Source organism: Solanum lycopersicum, chromosome 11 (genome assembly GCF_036512215.1).
Source record: "Solanum lycopersicum chromosome 11, SLM_r2.1".
In the NCBI taxonomy this organism is placed as follows: Eukaryota; Viridiplantae; Streptophyta; class Magnoliopsida; order Solanales; family Solanaceae; genus Solanum; species Solanum lycopersicum.
In genome coordinates, this window is record NC_090810.1 from 6510356 (window position 1) to 6528025 (window position 17670).

At 28.5% G+C, this 17670-nt stretch overlaps 1 protein-coding gene across 1 annotated transcript; it reads left to right on the plus strand.

Moving 5' to 3' along the window:
* Positions 1-14146: 14146 nt before the first annotated feature.
* LOC101249136 (uncharacterized) lies at positions 14147-16537 on the plus strand. Its single transcript, XM_004250279.5, has 3 exons — positions 14147-15609; positions 15852-16080; positions 16159-16537. Exons 1-3 carry the CDS (start codon positions 14717-14719, stop codon positions 16321-16323), a joined length of 1287 nt encoding a protein of 428 aa, XP_004250327.1. The 5' UTR covers positions 14147-14716; the 3' UTR covers positions 16324-16537.
* Positions 16538-17670: the final 1133 nt, after the last annotated feature.

A 17670-nucleotide genomic window follows, 5' to 3' on the forward strand; every position in this document is an offset into this window, starting at 1 on the left:
TTATTTTGCATAATTCTCTTTAAAATATGTTGAGGAAAAATGATTATTTTTCAATTTGTGACTGATTTTTTTAAAAAATATTTTGAAGCTTAAAAACTGATTGAAAGTGATATTCATGTTTTTCGTCAAAGATGTATGTATACATTATTGGGTGGATTAATGTAAAAAATAACAACTTCATTCTTGGAGTTTCTATAAAAGCTTGAAAACTCGCAAATAGATTTTGTGATTTGTTTAAATTTTCCACAAATTGGTGATTGAGATTAATTTGTGTTAAATTTTAAAGTTATTCTATGAAGATTTGAGCTATTTGGTAATATTTTTTTTCAGGGAAAATTGTGCATTATAGCAAATTATTAATTCAAAATAAATAAAATAGATACTGCTTCATTTAATTTAAATTCGCAATAAACTTCATGTCAATCGCTTCTCACTGGAATCTCGCTCGCCACTCGGCTCTTTTTGTCATCTCTTCTTTGTCTTTCTTAATTTATACAAACAGAAATGTATAATTTGTGTTCTGTTTGTATAAAGCGAGGGAGACTATATACAAATACAAAATACATATCTCTCTATCATATACATTGACAATTATACAAATACAATTTTTTTATCTGTCTATTTCTCTTTTGCTTTTCTCTCTCTCGCTTTATACAAACAGAAATTATGCAAACTACAATGCGTAGCTTGTATTTGTATAAAGCAAGAAAGAAATATGACATACAAATACAAATGTTGTAACTCGATTCAATTGTATACGAATTCAAAGTTTAAGTAGATATACAAAAACTGTCATTGCTACATATACGTAATAGTTATATATATGCAATTATCTAACCGATGTACATATAAAATTTATTTCTCTCCACACTCCGCCCTCTCTTACTTGCCTCTCTCCTCTCTCTTCCCGTCTCGCTCCCGCTCTAGCTTAATACAAAGAACATATACAAATCTCACGTTTTTACAATCAAATGCTCCATAACAAACATAATTTGTCTAAATAGTGCACATAGCCAAATTATAGCTATGGAGCGCTTATTTGATTTTTTATCTTTGTTATTCCTAAAATTTACTCTTTTATTTATCCATTTGAGATGGAAGTTTCGCAGAAGAGTGTATATAAATACCTCTTATACACTACTATACGCTTATATGTCACGCATTGTTTATAGTTCATGTATAATATTATTGTATAACATGGTATACCAAGATCAGAAACACTGTTTGCATTTTATTTTTTTTTGGATATGTGCGTGAAAAATAAAAATATGACTTTAAATAATTGCAATGAGTTATTTTGGAAAAAAATGTTTTAAAAAAAAGAAGAAAAATTACATAAGCATACAATTTAAGATATCATAATCTCTAAAATTTTCTGCCATTTAAAAGATTATAAAATTTTTCTTTCGGATACATCCCTCTCACGTCTCAGATACAACCGTCTCGTTTAGTAATGTATCATTTGCAGTATATCGAACAATCAAGAAATGTATCCGAGAGCAATAAAAAATTTGAATTTTATAATTGGGGAAACTTTATGGATATGATTTAATTAGTCCCCAAATATATGGGATACACAACTTAAAGATATCATTATCGGTAAATTTCCTACAATTTAAAAAATTACAAAATTCCTCTTTCGGATACATCTCTTATTTGTCGAATACATTTCTATCCCCTCTCAAATACATCCATATCTCTTCTCGGCTACATTCCTATCTCCTTCCGATACATTCCTATCCCTTCTCACGTACATCCTATCCCCTTTAGATACATCCATCTCATTAAGTAATGTATCATTTGCAATGTATTGGATAACCAAAAAATGTATCCGAACAATAAAAAATATGAGATTTTTGTAATTAGGAAAACTTTCAGGCTAGGATGTAATTAGCCTAGGATTTCTAATCCTTCATTAACTAAAGTGAAAACTTTTAGTAATACATTTATATGTGTAACACAGTCATGAAATAAAGATAGAACTATGATTAATAATTTGAAGCTTTTAAGGAATTTGGGACACTTTAAACGAGTTCGGAGCCTAAAGGGTACAAAATATTAACAAAAATTTCAAAATGGTATATAAAATTTTATACAAACCAAAACGGTAAAATCGCTGCACCAACAGCGACTTACCCCACCTAAAAATGCAAAATCGCTGCCTCTGCAACGATTTTGCAAAATCTTAGGCAGCGATTTCATAAAAAAGTTTTTTATCTAAAAAAAATTAAGGAAATCGCTGTCCCTGCAGCGATTTCTTTCTTTATTTTTTTTAAAAAAATCGCTGCCCCAGCAGCAATTTAATATTTTTTTAATTTTTTTTTGGGAAATCGCTGCCCTTAATTTTTTTTTAAAAAAACATTTTTTTTATGAAATCGCTGCTCCCAGTAGCGATTTCTTTATTTCTTTTCTATAAATCGCTGCTTAGGCAGCGATTCATTTTTTTAAAAAAAAAAATCAGATTTTGCAAATTTTTCCGGTGGGGTAAGTCGCTGTTGATGCAGCGATTTTACCGTTTTGATTAATATAAAATTTTATATACTGTTTTAAAATTTTTGTTAATTTTTTGTACCCTTTAAACTCCGTACTCCACTTTAAACCTTTGATAAATTTTAACAATGATTATTTTCCATTTTGAAACCCTAGATATGAATAGTGAGGTTATTAGTTCCACATTTCAAAGATAAAGGGGGTGTAATTAATATTCAAACTCAAAAAGTTAATTTAGAGGATTAAGTAGAATTTAATCAATTTATATTTTATTTGATACACATAGCCATCATTGTGGACAGTACAAGAAGAGTCATCGATACATACAAAGTTACAAATCGCACTCACGGAAATCTCAAAGTGTATCATTTTTATTTTTACTTTTTATATTTGTAAGTAATCAAACAAAAAATATTATTTCAAACACATTTTAAAGAATCGAGATAAACACTATAGATATATCCTATAGGGATAAAGGATGAGAGCTATCGAGGTGGGACTAGAGGTGAGGTGAGTCAGAGGGCGAGAAAAAAACAATTAATATGGAATTTCACTATTATAATTTTTTTTTTTACGTTTCGTTATGAAAGTCATTTTCCTTTATTATTTAATAAATTTATACTGATTGAAAAATGTTTTCTCTCCCTTGTGGCAAGTTTTCATTTATCAATCTTTAGTTCATGTAAAAGCTTCAAATTGTATAAACAATATAATTAAAGACCTTTGGACTTTTTTTTGGGTCATTTTAAAATGACAAGACAAATTAGATATATCTTTTATATACCAAAGTTAATTAAAGAAACAGGCACATTGATATGCTTGTCTTAAATCATTTTCAATTTAGGAACGACTTTGGGTTTAGTATGTTTTATTTTTATGATGAAGTAGGTACAAGGTTGTCTCTCGTATGGACCATTACGTTTGACAATCAGTAATCAAAACCAATTAAGGTCAAATTGGGTTATTCACTTGTAGGTACTATCGGAGGCGGAGTCAAGATTAAGAGTTTGAGGTTCAAAATCAATTTGTCTGGAGGTTCACAAGTTAATATAAAAATTTTAATTTTTTAATATAAATATAGAGTCTACGAAAAAACTAGTGAGTTCGTCTGAACCCATGAACCCCTATTTAGCTCCGTCTCTGTGTACCACATTAAAAGAGTTTGGTACGTACAAGTGAATGTCGCAATGAAATATTCAAACGTTTCAAACTACTCCCAATTCAATGATGATGTATGTCTCTTTCTGTTATAAAAATAATATTTTTCAAAAAATTGTTTTTGAAAAAATAAATAAATTTATGTTTGACTAATTCATTTGAAAGTATTTTTATGTTCTGCAGAATTAAATTTTGAAAAGGGGCAAGTATCAATTACTTTTAATATTAAGATTGTTTTATATAGAGAAAAATCATTTAGATATCTAATACAGAAATTTAAATTTAAAATTTTATTTTAATTAAATTAACATGTACATATTAAAAATTATAATCAATATTGTACCTAAATAAACAAATAAAATAGTAATATGATGATTTAAATATAATTAAAATATCAAGAAAAATTAATTTAAAAATCATTCTGCAAATTAAAATAAATTACTTTTTCGCTTTATCTTGTTCTTGCTTTATAGTACTCCGCATTTCATTTATTTTTCGTTGGGGTGAGGTCAGCTTGTCTTGGTGGGAATAGACAAGTGTCATCACGTCCATTTTTTGGTCATGACACTTTTAGCTTCTTCCCAACAATAGAAAGTTTGTTTTCGTTTCCATTTTAAAAATAGTTTTAAGGATTTGTCAAACACTTGATTTTTCAAAAAAAAAAACAATTTTTGCCTTCTAACAATAGTGTCGAACAAGCTTTAAGGATATTTTGATACAATATACATATCTTTAAACAAGCTCTAAGGATATTTTAATACAATATATATATCTTTAATTTAATACCATAGAATCAAAAGTATTTCTAAGTATCTTAAATTTTGAATCAAATGTTGTTCAAACAAATAAATTGCAACGGATGAAATAGTATTACTCCATCTGTCCAATAATAGTTGTCCACTTTTGACTTGACATACACCTTAAGAAACAATCAATAATAGTAGTGTTATTATATTACCCTTTGAATATATTAAATTTAATGTTTTGAAAAATGTATCAGATACCCCATATGTTCCTTTTTATATATCACGTTTTTATATTGTACTTGCATTAAAAAATTAAGTAATTTTATCCTTCTACCATTATTTAATGTTTTCTTAAGTCAAACTTTTCTATAAATGATAAATATGCTAGATTTGAAAAACTAAAATGCATTTGGATGACTTATTTAAATTTTTGAGTGTATTTTCAAAATCAAATTTTATAGAATAGTGAATGGAGATAGTCATTACTCAATATATGAAGTGCTCCAATGAATATTAATTTCTTATACTTTTCCTAGGTTGGTCAAATTATATATTTTTCAAAACTAATTAAATACTCTATTAAGGGTATAGTTGAAAGAATATGGTAATTTATGCATTGGTTTTATGAAATGACAAGTATTATAGTTCAACTATTTATTGAAAGGGATGACATACAAAAATGAAGGGATGAAGTATTGAATAGTATTTTAATAGCAAAAGTAAAATAGAAATAAAAAGTAAATTATTTCTTGAGTTTTCAAATTTGACAAGTATTATTGGACAATTACTGTTAGTATTGTAGACAAGTAAAAAAGAACGGCGGGTGTACTCCCTCTCCTTACTAAGAATACATGTTCTTCATAATCGTTGTGTTTCTATTTATATGTCATTCTCATGAATACATGTTCTGAAATAGTATATGTCATTTCACAAAATTAATATATAAATAATATTATTGTTTATGTTTACTTTTGAGCATTATTAACCTTGAAAATATGAATTTGATCAACATAGAAAAGTTAAATGATTAATTCATGTTCGTTAGTCAATTTACTTATTCAAAATAAATTATTTATGCGTATTTATTAAAAATTTGACTTCAAGATAATACTAAATAAGCGTATGATAAAAAATTTACCTAATTTCTTCAAGGATCGTAAAGTATAAAATCTAAAATCGTTTTGGCCAGAAAATTTGACCAGAATATTATTTTATGTTTTTGAATATTTTTGCCCTTTTAACTTTAATATCTTTAATTAAAAAAATAAAAAGAAAGTCAATTTATTTTAAAATAATTAAATATATATTTTTTAAATTTCTAATTAAATTTTATAATCATCTAGCATTACTCTAAAATAAAAAATGAGAGAGTATTAGATAAAACAATTTACTAGTTCAAATGAAATAGGATAAACCCCGCTCTTAGGCTTTGAATTTTACATTTAAATGTATCGCAACTTTTTAGGCAGATGTTTTCGATGTCACTCTTTTACCCCTTTTAGTGTTTGATTCTACTTTTATTTATCTTCATCAATTTTACCTGTATTAATTATTTTCGATTAATATAGATATCGAGTAGTTTTATTATTTGATACTAATATTTTGTGTCTAAAATTTTGTAATCATGTTTTAATTTAGATATATATTTTAATTATTATATTGAAATCATGACAAGCTTAAAACATATTTAAATTAACTTAAAAGTTGATCACACTTTTTAACTTCTTAAAGCGTTTAATAAAGTTAAAAACAACTCAAAAAATAAATTCATTTTTAGTTTAGAAAAATGTTAAGCCGCTGATATATTCATTTTTAGTTTAGTCAACTGGCAGGTGAAAGGTAGGTAGCATCCAATTTACAAAATATAATAAGATTCATCGTTTTGAATCATTTGATTTATTTTAATTTGATATAGAGTTTAAGTAATATTAAATTATAGATATTTTAGATGTATTAAATTTATTTATAATTTTATTATTATAGATATATGTGTCACATGAAAAATTAGAATTTAAAAATTACTAAAAAGGAAGAGATATATTTTTTTGAAACAGATTATTCTTTCATTTCTTTTTAATTGTGACAGTTTTCTCTTTGAGAGTTAAAATGATTTGAACTTTGACTATTTATTAGTATTTTTTCTTTGTATATAATATTTTTTGTATAGTTATTGAATATCTTAATATCATTTAATTTAAATTTAAAAATTAATTAAATTAAAATTTTCTCTCGAAACGAGTAATATGACAACTAAAAGAAAACGAAAAAACCAAAAGAATAAGTATGGAATAAATAAATAAAAGAAAAGGAGAAATTATCTTTATCAAGTCCAGAGGAAAAAATGTAAAACATATGATGAATTATTCAAAATAAGTATTAAAATTACTTAAATAGATAAAATAATATTCTTCTTTTTGGTGATTGTTTCAAAATAAGGAAAATAGAACAATTTGAAATGATTTGTTTTTTTTTTTTTAGATATTATTAGTTGAAGAAGTCATTTTAATATTTTTGAAAATTAGAAAAGAATGGTACAAAATTGGAGACCATATCAAACATATCCCACTATGATTCTATCGAATTAATTATGGTTCGTTATCCAATATTTTGTGATCACAATCAAATAAAAAAATATGGTACAATTTTTCAACTCAGATTCTTGAACATGAGAGATTTTATTTATAAAAAACAGTTTATAAATTATTATTCTTTTTCGGAAGAAATAAAAGTAAAATAACGACAAGATAAATAAAAGGGAAACTTATAAATATACTAAAATAAAAAAAATATTTCTCATTTATAGCAATAATATATTTTTTTCACTTGATTACTTTTAATTCATTTACAATACAAGTTTAATACATATTGCAAAAAATAATTTATTATAAGTTTTAATGATAAATAATACATTTATCACACATTTTAATATACTTATAATATAATGTGTCAAATTTTTATCAAACAAACATAATATATTTTCAAAAAACAATTATAATTCATATATATTGCATACATTATTCACTTTTAATTCATATTGCAGATTTAATATAGTATTTTCATAAATGGTAATAAATAAAATATATTGCTAAAATCAGTAATTATTTATTAAAATGTACTAATTTATGTAATTTTTCCTAGTATTGATTCATTTTTTTTATCATGCATTTTCTTTAGTATATTGTCAAGTTGTTTCTTCACTTTTAATTTTTTTCTTCGATTTGCTTTGATTTATTTTTTCTTGATTTAAGGGTCTATTAAAAATAACTTTTCTATTTCAGAAAATTAGGATAACATCGTTGTACACTTTATTCTTTTCAAACTCCTCTTATAAAATTACACTAAACATGTTATTGTAATTAATATAATACATGACAAGTGTTGAAAGAACTCAGAATATATGTCTATTGTTTCATTCAAATTCCATTTTAAAATCATCTATATACACGCTTATACATAATTATATATGTCTATTGTTTCATTCAAATTATAACTAAAGGTAGCAGAAAGGAAAATAAAAGAGGAGATTATAAAATGAGAAAATCCTCGCTAATATCCCCTCAAATATCAATATATTCATACTTGCACTAGTAAATTCACATTTATCAAATACAAAATTCTTCAAATGTCAAGAAAAAAAAATCGAAATGAGTTAATTTACATTGACCGTTGAAAAGAAAATGTTAACTTGTATAAAAATAATACCATAAAAATGTCACGATCCAAATCGAGCCGCGACTGGCACACACACTTACCCTCCTATGTGAGCGAACCAACCAATCTAAACCTTAACGTTTCAATATAATATCAACAGAAAGTAATGCGGAAGACTTAAACTCATTAATAAAAACCAATTCAATAACTTTTAAAAACTCAACAACTATTATTATCCCCAAAATCTGGAAGTCATCATCACAAGAACATCTACTTCAAATTACTAAATCTAAGAGTATCTAAGAAGCTAAAATACATAAACAGCTAGTCCATGCCGGAACTTCAAGGCATCAAGACATGAAGAGGAAGATCCAGTCCAAGCTAGAAGCATTAGCTCACCCTGAAATCCGGAGTAATGAAGACTGGCTAGAGTTGCGGTTGAGTTGAAGATGACGGTACGTTTGCTGCACTCCACAATGAACAGAAGAAAACATATACAAGTAGGGGTCAGTACAAACACAAGTACTGAGTAGGTATCATCGGCCAACTCAAAATAGAAAACAGTATATATCAAATAACATCATAAAATCAACTAATATTCTTAGCATGCAGCATTTACAATTATCATAACCCTTGGTTACAACACCAAGCACATCAATGAGGACTCACGCCTCCTCATCATACTCATTTGGGAATTAGGTTCATTAGATTGAATATATTAACATCTTTCAAGATTCATTATCTTTATTCCTCTCGTGTCGGTACGTGACACTCCGCTCCTCATGTACTATCCTGGTGTCGGAACGTGATACTCCGATCCTCATTCTATCCTGGTACCGGAACGTGGTTACCGATCCATATACTATCCTGGTGTCGGAACGTGACACTCCGATCCTCATATACTATCCTGGTACCGGAACGTGGCACCCGATCCATATACTATCCTGGTGTCGGAACGTGATACTCCGATCCTCATATACTATCCTGGTACCGAAACGTGGCACCCGATCCATATACTATCCTGGTGTCGGAACGTGACACTCCGATCCTCATATACTATCCTGGTACCGGAACGTGGCACCCGATCCCCTAATCTCACTACTTTCGTTCATCAAGCCTTCTTTTATACCAAGGCATCATCATTAACAAAGTAGATTAGGGTTTCTTTTTCAAGATTCAGGATTCAATAGCTTCATCATGCTTATTTTATCACAATTATATAATCACATTCATGCAAGCATACAATTAAGCATATAGAAGGGTTTACAACACTACCCAATACATATCATTCGCTATTAAGAGTTTACTACGAGTAGCATAAAAACCATAACCTACCTCCTCCGAAGATTAGTGATCAAGCAAGCAAATTTCCCAAAGCTTTGTGTTTTCCTCTTCTCGTTCGATCCCCTCTCTCTCTTTGTTCTTTCTATTTTCTTTATTCAAATCCTCTTTCTTTTACCCTAATTAGCATATAATTAAAAATAAAAGATGGCAATAATAACCCACTAATTTACTCAAGGTTACCTCTTTTAATCCCCAAGTAATTAGACTTATTAACATTAACCCACTAACTTTATAATTAAAGCAGGAATAGTAAAAAATGTCCCTTAAAACATTTAAAGAAATCCGACCCCGCCTGGGATTACGCAGCCTGTGACGGGCCGTCGTGCCTGCGACGGTCCATCCTGCCATTCCGTTACGAAGTTCAGAGAGTCGATTTCAGTACCCATTTTTTAGAAATTCTAAGTGTTTTGAAATGAGACACCCTCGACGGTCCGTCGTGCCCATGACGGTCCGTCGTGGGTTCCGTCGTCCCAGCCAGTTTTTCCAGAAATAAAATCTGCTGCTCAAAACGACTAACAGGTCGTTACAAAAAAATCATATTATACATCATTTTTATATTAACCTGACATAATAGGTTAGTATAATTCCATTAAACTAACAATAATATAATTATACTTCAGGATATCTGATAATATAAAAACTAATCCATATTAGTATTAGGGAGCAAAATGTCAAACTCTAATAGAAAACAAAAAGAAGGGAAAAGGTAAATATACCACCATTACGGGTTCATTCAAATTCTTTTGATGAAAAATTATATTTTTATCTGATTAAAATAATTTTTTAGATATAAATAGTAAATATCAAACTCTCTTCCTTTACCTCGTGTGTCTATTTCTTTAAATTTTAAATTTTCTTATTAAAAATTTTGACTTCGTCATTACCACCTAGTAAAAGAAAATGACATAGGGTTGCTTGTCTTAATTAGTCTGAATTTATAGAAATTTTGGTCAAAATTATGCAATCAGTATTGGCCATTTGGACTAGTGTGACAATCACATAAAGCAAAGGTCAAAATGTACAACGCCATTAAATTGAGTGGTTTTGGTTTATTTCGTATGTGGTGATGCATGCAAAAGCAATTGAACAATCAAACTTATGCAATAAATAAAGTTGAAAATTAATTATTGAGAGTCAAACAATATAATTAATATGGGTGGCAAAGGGAGTCAGTAGGAGCTAGAGACGTTGTCAAGCCCCTTTGGCTTAGAGTACTAATAAATTAAGCAAGTGACACAACAAATTAAAATTTATATTTATCCAAAATACTGGTGTTTTTTTTTTTAAAAAAAAAAACTATATAATATAATGATAATATGAGGTTTTATAGTTGATATATACATAAATACACTCCGTGCGATATTGTTAGATAGAGATATTTGTGTATATATGGATACATTCAGTGGCGGAGCCATCATATCTTTAAGGGATTCATTCGAATCTCTTTCAGTGAAAAATTATATTATTTTTATGTGGTTAGAATATTTTTTTAGATATTTATAGTAGATGTAGAACTTTCTTCGGAAATTTCGTTTGTCTATTTCTTTGGATTTTGAACACTCTTATCGAAAATTTTAACTCTTGTCATACACTTATTATGTCTGTGAATACAAATGTATTTTAACTATTGTTATACATGCAAATAAAATGTATTTCTCTATAGAGATATTGTATAAATACAAATGTATATATTTACCATGCATGTTGATACAACGTGTTTCACTATTATTATGCACCCAAATACAGTATATTTCGCTATATTTTGAGATAAAATAATGTTTTTACATTTTGCAATTAGCAAAAGTTTGCAATTCTTTATATAACTGAACACAATTTATGATTACGAAATTTTTCAAAAATCAATATTACTGGTCTCTATAAAGTAGAGTAAATCTAAGATTTGAAGATAAGGGGCGCCAAGAGTAAGACTAATAAAGTCATTTATTTATGTTCATTTTATTTTTAAGTGTAATTTATTTTAGTTTTTGATATACATCAACAATTTTAAGAAGTTTCAATTTGAAAAAGTACATATATTAAATAGGAGATCTCAACATCATCTCGCTTAACATTGTTAAATTTCTTCGAGAGACGAAAGAGAAATCATGGATGGATAGAGTATTTTTTTCTACTTAATCAATTCAAGTGGAAAAATGTTATAAAAATTTAAACTAACATTGTTCGTAATAAAGTGATACTACTTTTCATGAAGAAAAGGTGATATTTAAATTTTGAAATAGTAAAAATTCATGAAATGAGAAAAAATTCATCATGAAAAATGTAATATTTGCATTTTTGAGAAATGCTAAAAAGATAGAAGGATTGCAAATGTGTGTGTATGTATGTATATATTTGCATAATGTGTGTGTATGCATATATAAATTTGCATATATATAAAGAGAGAAATCAATCACATGTTATTATTTGTATATGATTTGATTATTGGCTTTAATATGAGTGTTATAAAAGAAAATATAAAAAACATATTGAATACTCATTTTGTTATGAAATATTTGGGTGAGATAAATTTCATTTCTGCAATGGAAAATATTATATAAAACGTATATTGAAAAAATATGAAATATAATTGTGTTGATTGTATGAGCCTTGCGATTCCTTTTTCAATTTTGTAAACATGGTGTGACAAATACAAATACAAATAAAAATTGTTCCTAATTAAAAAATAAGAGGTATGTAACTAACTGCAATTGACTGAATATTGCATTTATTTTTTATAATAGAAATACTTAGTAGATACAAGCAAATCAAATATATTTACCAAATGACAAAGGATGACTTTGTTTTATAATACCGATAAGGGTTTGAAAAATATCTCATGATAAAATTTATTGTTATGAAACTAAATTTTTACGAGGACACCTATTACCTTCATAGACTATTTAATATCGTATTTTAAACATATATATTTGCTCACGTGGACATAAAAAATAATGCATAATTATAAATAGTAATATGTTCACGTGGACACGTATATACCTTTAAAATACACTATTAAATAGTTCAGGAATAAAAAATACACTATCAAATAGTTCAGGAGGGTAATAGGTTCTCATGAAAGTATAGTATCGCAACAAATTCGATCAAAGTTGAGATATTTTTCAAATCATTATCCCTTTATAAAACAAAATCTGATATATTTAGATATTTTATTGATGTAGGAGAAAATTTAAAGTGGCTTATTGTGAAATGCATTATTAATTATTTATTCTTTTTCCATGATTTGAATATATTTATTCGATAATAATTTGTGAAGATTGAGTATTTGATTCTTAATAAAAATTTGTATTTTATATGAGCGAAGTTTAAACTATATGTGTACACTTAACAAAATTTGTCAATGTAAATGTAAAAGTAACTAATTTTCTATGAGAATGAGATTATTTTAAAGAAATACTCATGAAAATCGAAATTGTACAAGATCATAATGTGTTTACTAAAAATGCTTATACTAAAAACTTAATTAACAGTCTCATATAACTTACAATATAATATGTTAAAACAAAATGTCATATAATATAATTAATAATAAAATAATAATTATAAAAAAGAAATCGAGATAAAGATAATGAATAATAGGGGTGGTAGAAAAAAACAAATATCTTGAAGTTGTTCATTTCTAGTTTTCTACTTTCAGATATAGCAAATAGAGATAAATATATGCGGATTTAAAAAAAAAGGGAAATTAAATAAATATATTATAATAAAAAAATGTTTATCATTTATAGTAATAATATTTTTTTTATTATCTGATCATTTTTAATTCATTTATAAAACAAGTTTAATTCATATTATAAAGAATTTTTTTTATTCACATATAATATAAATTTTAATTATAAATAATTTATTTATCACACATTTTAATACACGTAGACTTATACACGAAATTCAAAGCCTGAACTTAAATTAATTATATTATTACAATTTAATTTAATTATGTTTCATAGCCAAACATGTTTTCAGTCGCCTCTCTCTATTAAACTCTTGCTCGCGTCACTCTCCCTCTCTCGTTCGCCACTCTCCTCCTCACATCTCTCGCTTTGTACAAACAAAAATGTATAAATTGCGTTTTGTATAAAGCGAGAGAAAAATCGTATATGCACATGCAAATAAAAATATATTCGTCCTATACACTTATAATTATACGATACAAAATATTTCTGCCCCAATTTTCTTTTGCCTTTCTTTCTCGCTTTATACAAACACAAATTATACAAAATACAATGTATAATTTATGTTTGTATAAAGTGAGAGAGAGAACAATATTTGATATACAAACGTTTTATTTCGATTCAGCTGTATACAAATTCAAATTCTATACAGATATACAAACACATAAAATTGAATTGAGAAGATGCCAATGATCTATACAAACGAGAGGCAAGTAACAATTTATAAAAATGGTCTGCCAGTGAAATTATGCAAATCTGAAGAGAAACCAACAAATTTTACAATTATTTTTTATATATATATGTATAACGAAATAATCACTGCCTTTTACATATACATCAAAATAGCATTGTAAAATTTGTTATAGAGTACAAATATGTAAAATTATAACTATAGCATAAAAATTTAATTTTTATATTTGTTATATGACCAAAATAATATATAGTAATTAACTATTTTCTTGAATCTGTCCTCATTGAAGACCAATCTTCGAACCCAAGACTCTTGTCCAAATTTTGGTTTTAAAACAAACAAAAAAAAATAACAGAAAAAAGTAGACATGACCAATTAATAAGTTTATACAATAAAGTTGTCTTAGCGTTACACAGATCAGAATGATACTGACAATTAAAAAAAAAATTAAGTACTCGATAAAATTATTAAATTATTATATTTATTTTAAATTTTAAATTAATCGAATCAATAATTTAAATTCAAAAATTGTACAGTGGGGCACGTGCCGAGGCTGCAACAGTGAATAAAGCGAAAAAAGAGTGGAATCTAGATCCCACGACCAAACCTTCCCCGTCGAAACCGGGTGCTTAATCTAACGGCTAATAATACTCATGTAAATCTAACCGTTGATTATTGAAATCAACGGTTCATATTAAATCTAAGTGCCTCCATAATCTCAAATAAAACCCGGTCCTTTCTATATCTTTTTTCTGTTCATCTCTCTCACACGATTCCCAAGAAAAAACCTGGTTTAACCTGCGCACTGGTTCTACTTCTTATCCTACGCCACTCCGGTCGTCGCCTGAGAAATGAAGCCGGCGTTGGAGTTGAAGATATCTAGGTATCGAAAATTAGAGTGAAGTTTGAGTAAAAAAAAAATTTAAAGATTTTAGGTGAGTTGAAAAATGGACGGTCAGAAAAGCCAGGCGAAGTTAACGAGGACACAGTCTTCACTTCTCCGGTCTTCTCCAACTATCCGGTCGTCAATTCATAGCTTTTCGTCGATTAACGAATTTGGTATTGACCATGAACCGGATATTGAAGAGCAAAAGCCGCATAAACCCGGTTCGACTCCGGTTCGTCGTGGTTCGTTTTTCTCGCCGTTCCGATCTGGTCCGGCGAGGTTTGTTCCGGTTCTGGTAGTTTCTGTTGTTTTAATGTACACCCTTTTCGTTTTCTTTAGCAGGGATAATATACCCATGTCAGAGAGTGTTCTGTTAGCTCTAATTTTCGTAGCGGTTTTGTTGTTCTTCGTTGGGAAGAACAGGGAGTTCATTCACCAAAGGTATACTGTGTTTAGGAACTTGTTTGATGAGTATGGGAAACGGTTTGGGTTTCAGAGAACCCATTCAAAGCCTGTTCAATGGTTCATTGGGGAAACAAAATTGGGGGATAAAGAGGGAAAATGTGAAAATGAGAAGCAGGTTGTGAGGGAAGGAGTTGAGTTTTACAGTAATGGTGATATGTATGAAGGTGAGTATCATAAAGGGAGGTGTAATGGTAGTGGAGTTTACAACTATTTTGTTAAAGGAAGATATGAAGGTGATTGGGTTGATGGTAAGTATGATGGCTATGGGATAGAGAATTGGGCTAGAGGTAGCAAATATAGAGGACAATATAGGCAAGGACTGAGACATGGCTATGGTGTTTACAAGTTCTATACAGGAGATACTTATGCTGGTCAATGGTGTAATGGACAAAGCCATGGTGTTGGATCACAATCTTGCTCTGATGGTAGCTGTTACATTGGTGAATTCAAATGCGCAGTCAAACATGGCCTCGGATGTTACCATTTCAGGTATAAAACGAAAGACTCGTGATCGATATAGCTGGTGCTAGCTGTAATTCTTGGATTCTATTATTATTTTGTTCTTTTTTGGACTGTTAAACTGTTGTTTGTTAGTGGATAGATCAAGAACATAATTTTGTTTGTTAGCTACGGATCAGATCATGCTTTCCTAAAATGCAATGATGATTTTTGTCTCGTTTGATGAAAGGTTATGTAAACGGAGATCGTTGAATGTATGTTATGTTATGCAGAAACGGGGATCGTTATGCAGGTGAATATTTCGGAGACAAGATTCATGGTTTTGGTGTGTATCATTTCGCAAACGGGCATTGCTATGAAGGGTCATGGCATGAAGGTCGAAAGCAAGGTTTCGGAATGTATACATTTAGAAATGGTGATACTAGATGTGGGGAATGGGACTCTGGCAATTTGAAAACTCCATCTCCCCCACTGACTGATGCTGTCCTTCGAGCTGTTCAGGTAATTTTCGCTGACATTTAAAACACTCAGTGTTGATGCATACGCGCATACTGATCCGTCGATGTTTGATATGTACAGGCTGCTAGGAAAGCAGCAGAAAACGCAATTAAACTACGGAGAGTAGATGAACAAGTGAAAAATGCAGTCACCGCTGCGAACAGAGCTGCCACTGCTGCTAGAGTTGCTGCTATCAAAGCAGTACAAAACCAAATGAATGAAAATTTTTGTGACACTACTAGCTAACAATTCAAATCCCATTTTAAAATTCTATAGTTTGGTAAATGTAAATTTACTATGGTTTTAGGCCACCCCGGTAAGCAAAATGTAGCCGGTGGTTGAGTGTAATTTTGCTTTCAAAGTGTTTTTTTTTACTTAAAACCACAATTGTAACTTGTATATAATCAATGTCCTTCACCATATGTATATCATTAATATGAGAATGAAAACCTTTTTCATATATACTTCTTATCGTTATACGTATAATTCAGGTATAAGAAAAATATGCAATATGACTATATTATAGGTGTTCTTTAGTGGGTGCAAGTAAAAGCATTATTGTGCTTGGACTAAAGTGTAGTCTTACTTCTTACGACATCATCATTCATATATATCACTCACTAGTTCAATAGTGGGTCAAAGCTAAACTAAATTTTTGATTTTTCGATCTATGTTTGATATCTACATTGAAATTTGATTAGTTTAAATTCATATTTAGAAGTCCACATCGGGTTTTCGATCCCATGTTGGGGGTACAATAAAAAGTTCACCTAGTTAAAGATGAAAGAGTACTTACTACTCTACCACATTCAGGGGCGAAGTTTCGACGAAAAATTATATTATTAATACGTAATTACTATAATTTTACATGTATATCGAACTCTCTTCGACTACTTCTTGTGTTTATTTATTGGTAAACTAAACCTAAATTAATAAATGGGATTTAGAAAATAAGTGCAAGTCATAATTTTAACCCCTTTTCTTAATACGGACACAAAGCTAAACTGAGAAATTTAATTTGAAAATGGAGTAACTTTTTTTTTTTTTAGATCAGATCTAATTATTGTTCATGTGAAAGCAGCTAAAAGATGGAATAACCTTTTGACAAATATATTATTATTATTATAAATGGTATAATTCAGTAATTACTTTGATATATAAATGCATTATGTGTAGGGAAAAAAAAAAATTCAATTTAACTCATGGTTTTGGTGGAAAACTAAAAATGTAAAGTGAATATTTAATGAGGACCACAATATCCTTTTGCTAGAAGTAGACATCATTTTGTTGGAATAACTATTAACCATTCAGCTGGCAGGTAACGTGTTCAACTTATAAATTGCAACGATTATTTAGTAGTATAGTAAGAGTGTGTTTGGCATATATAATGTGCTATCTACGTGATATTTAATAACTTTTGTTAATATGAAGCGTAATTTTGATCAAATTATTTGACGGGAAGAGTAGTTTTGAGTCGAAATATAGTTCACTACAACAAAAACAAACTTTTAATGGCAATAAATATACACATTAATAAAGAGTGATAAAGTGTTTATCGGTATTAGGTAACTGTCATTAGATTCGAGTCGCTAA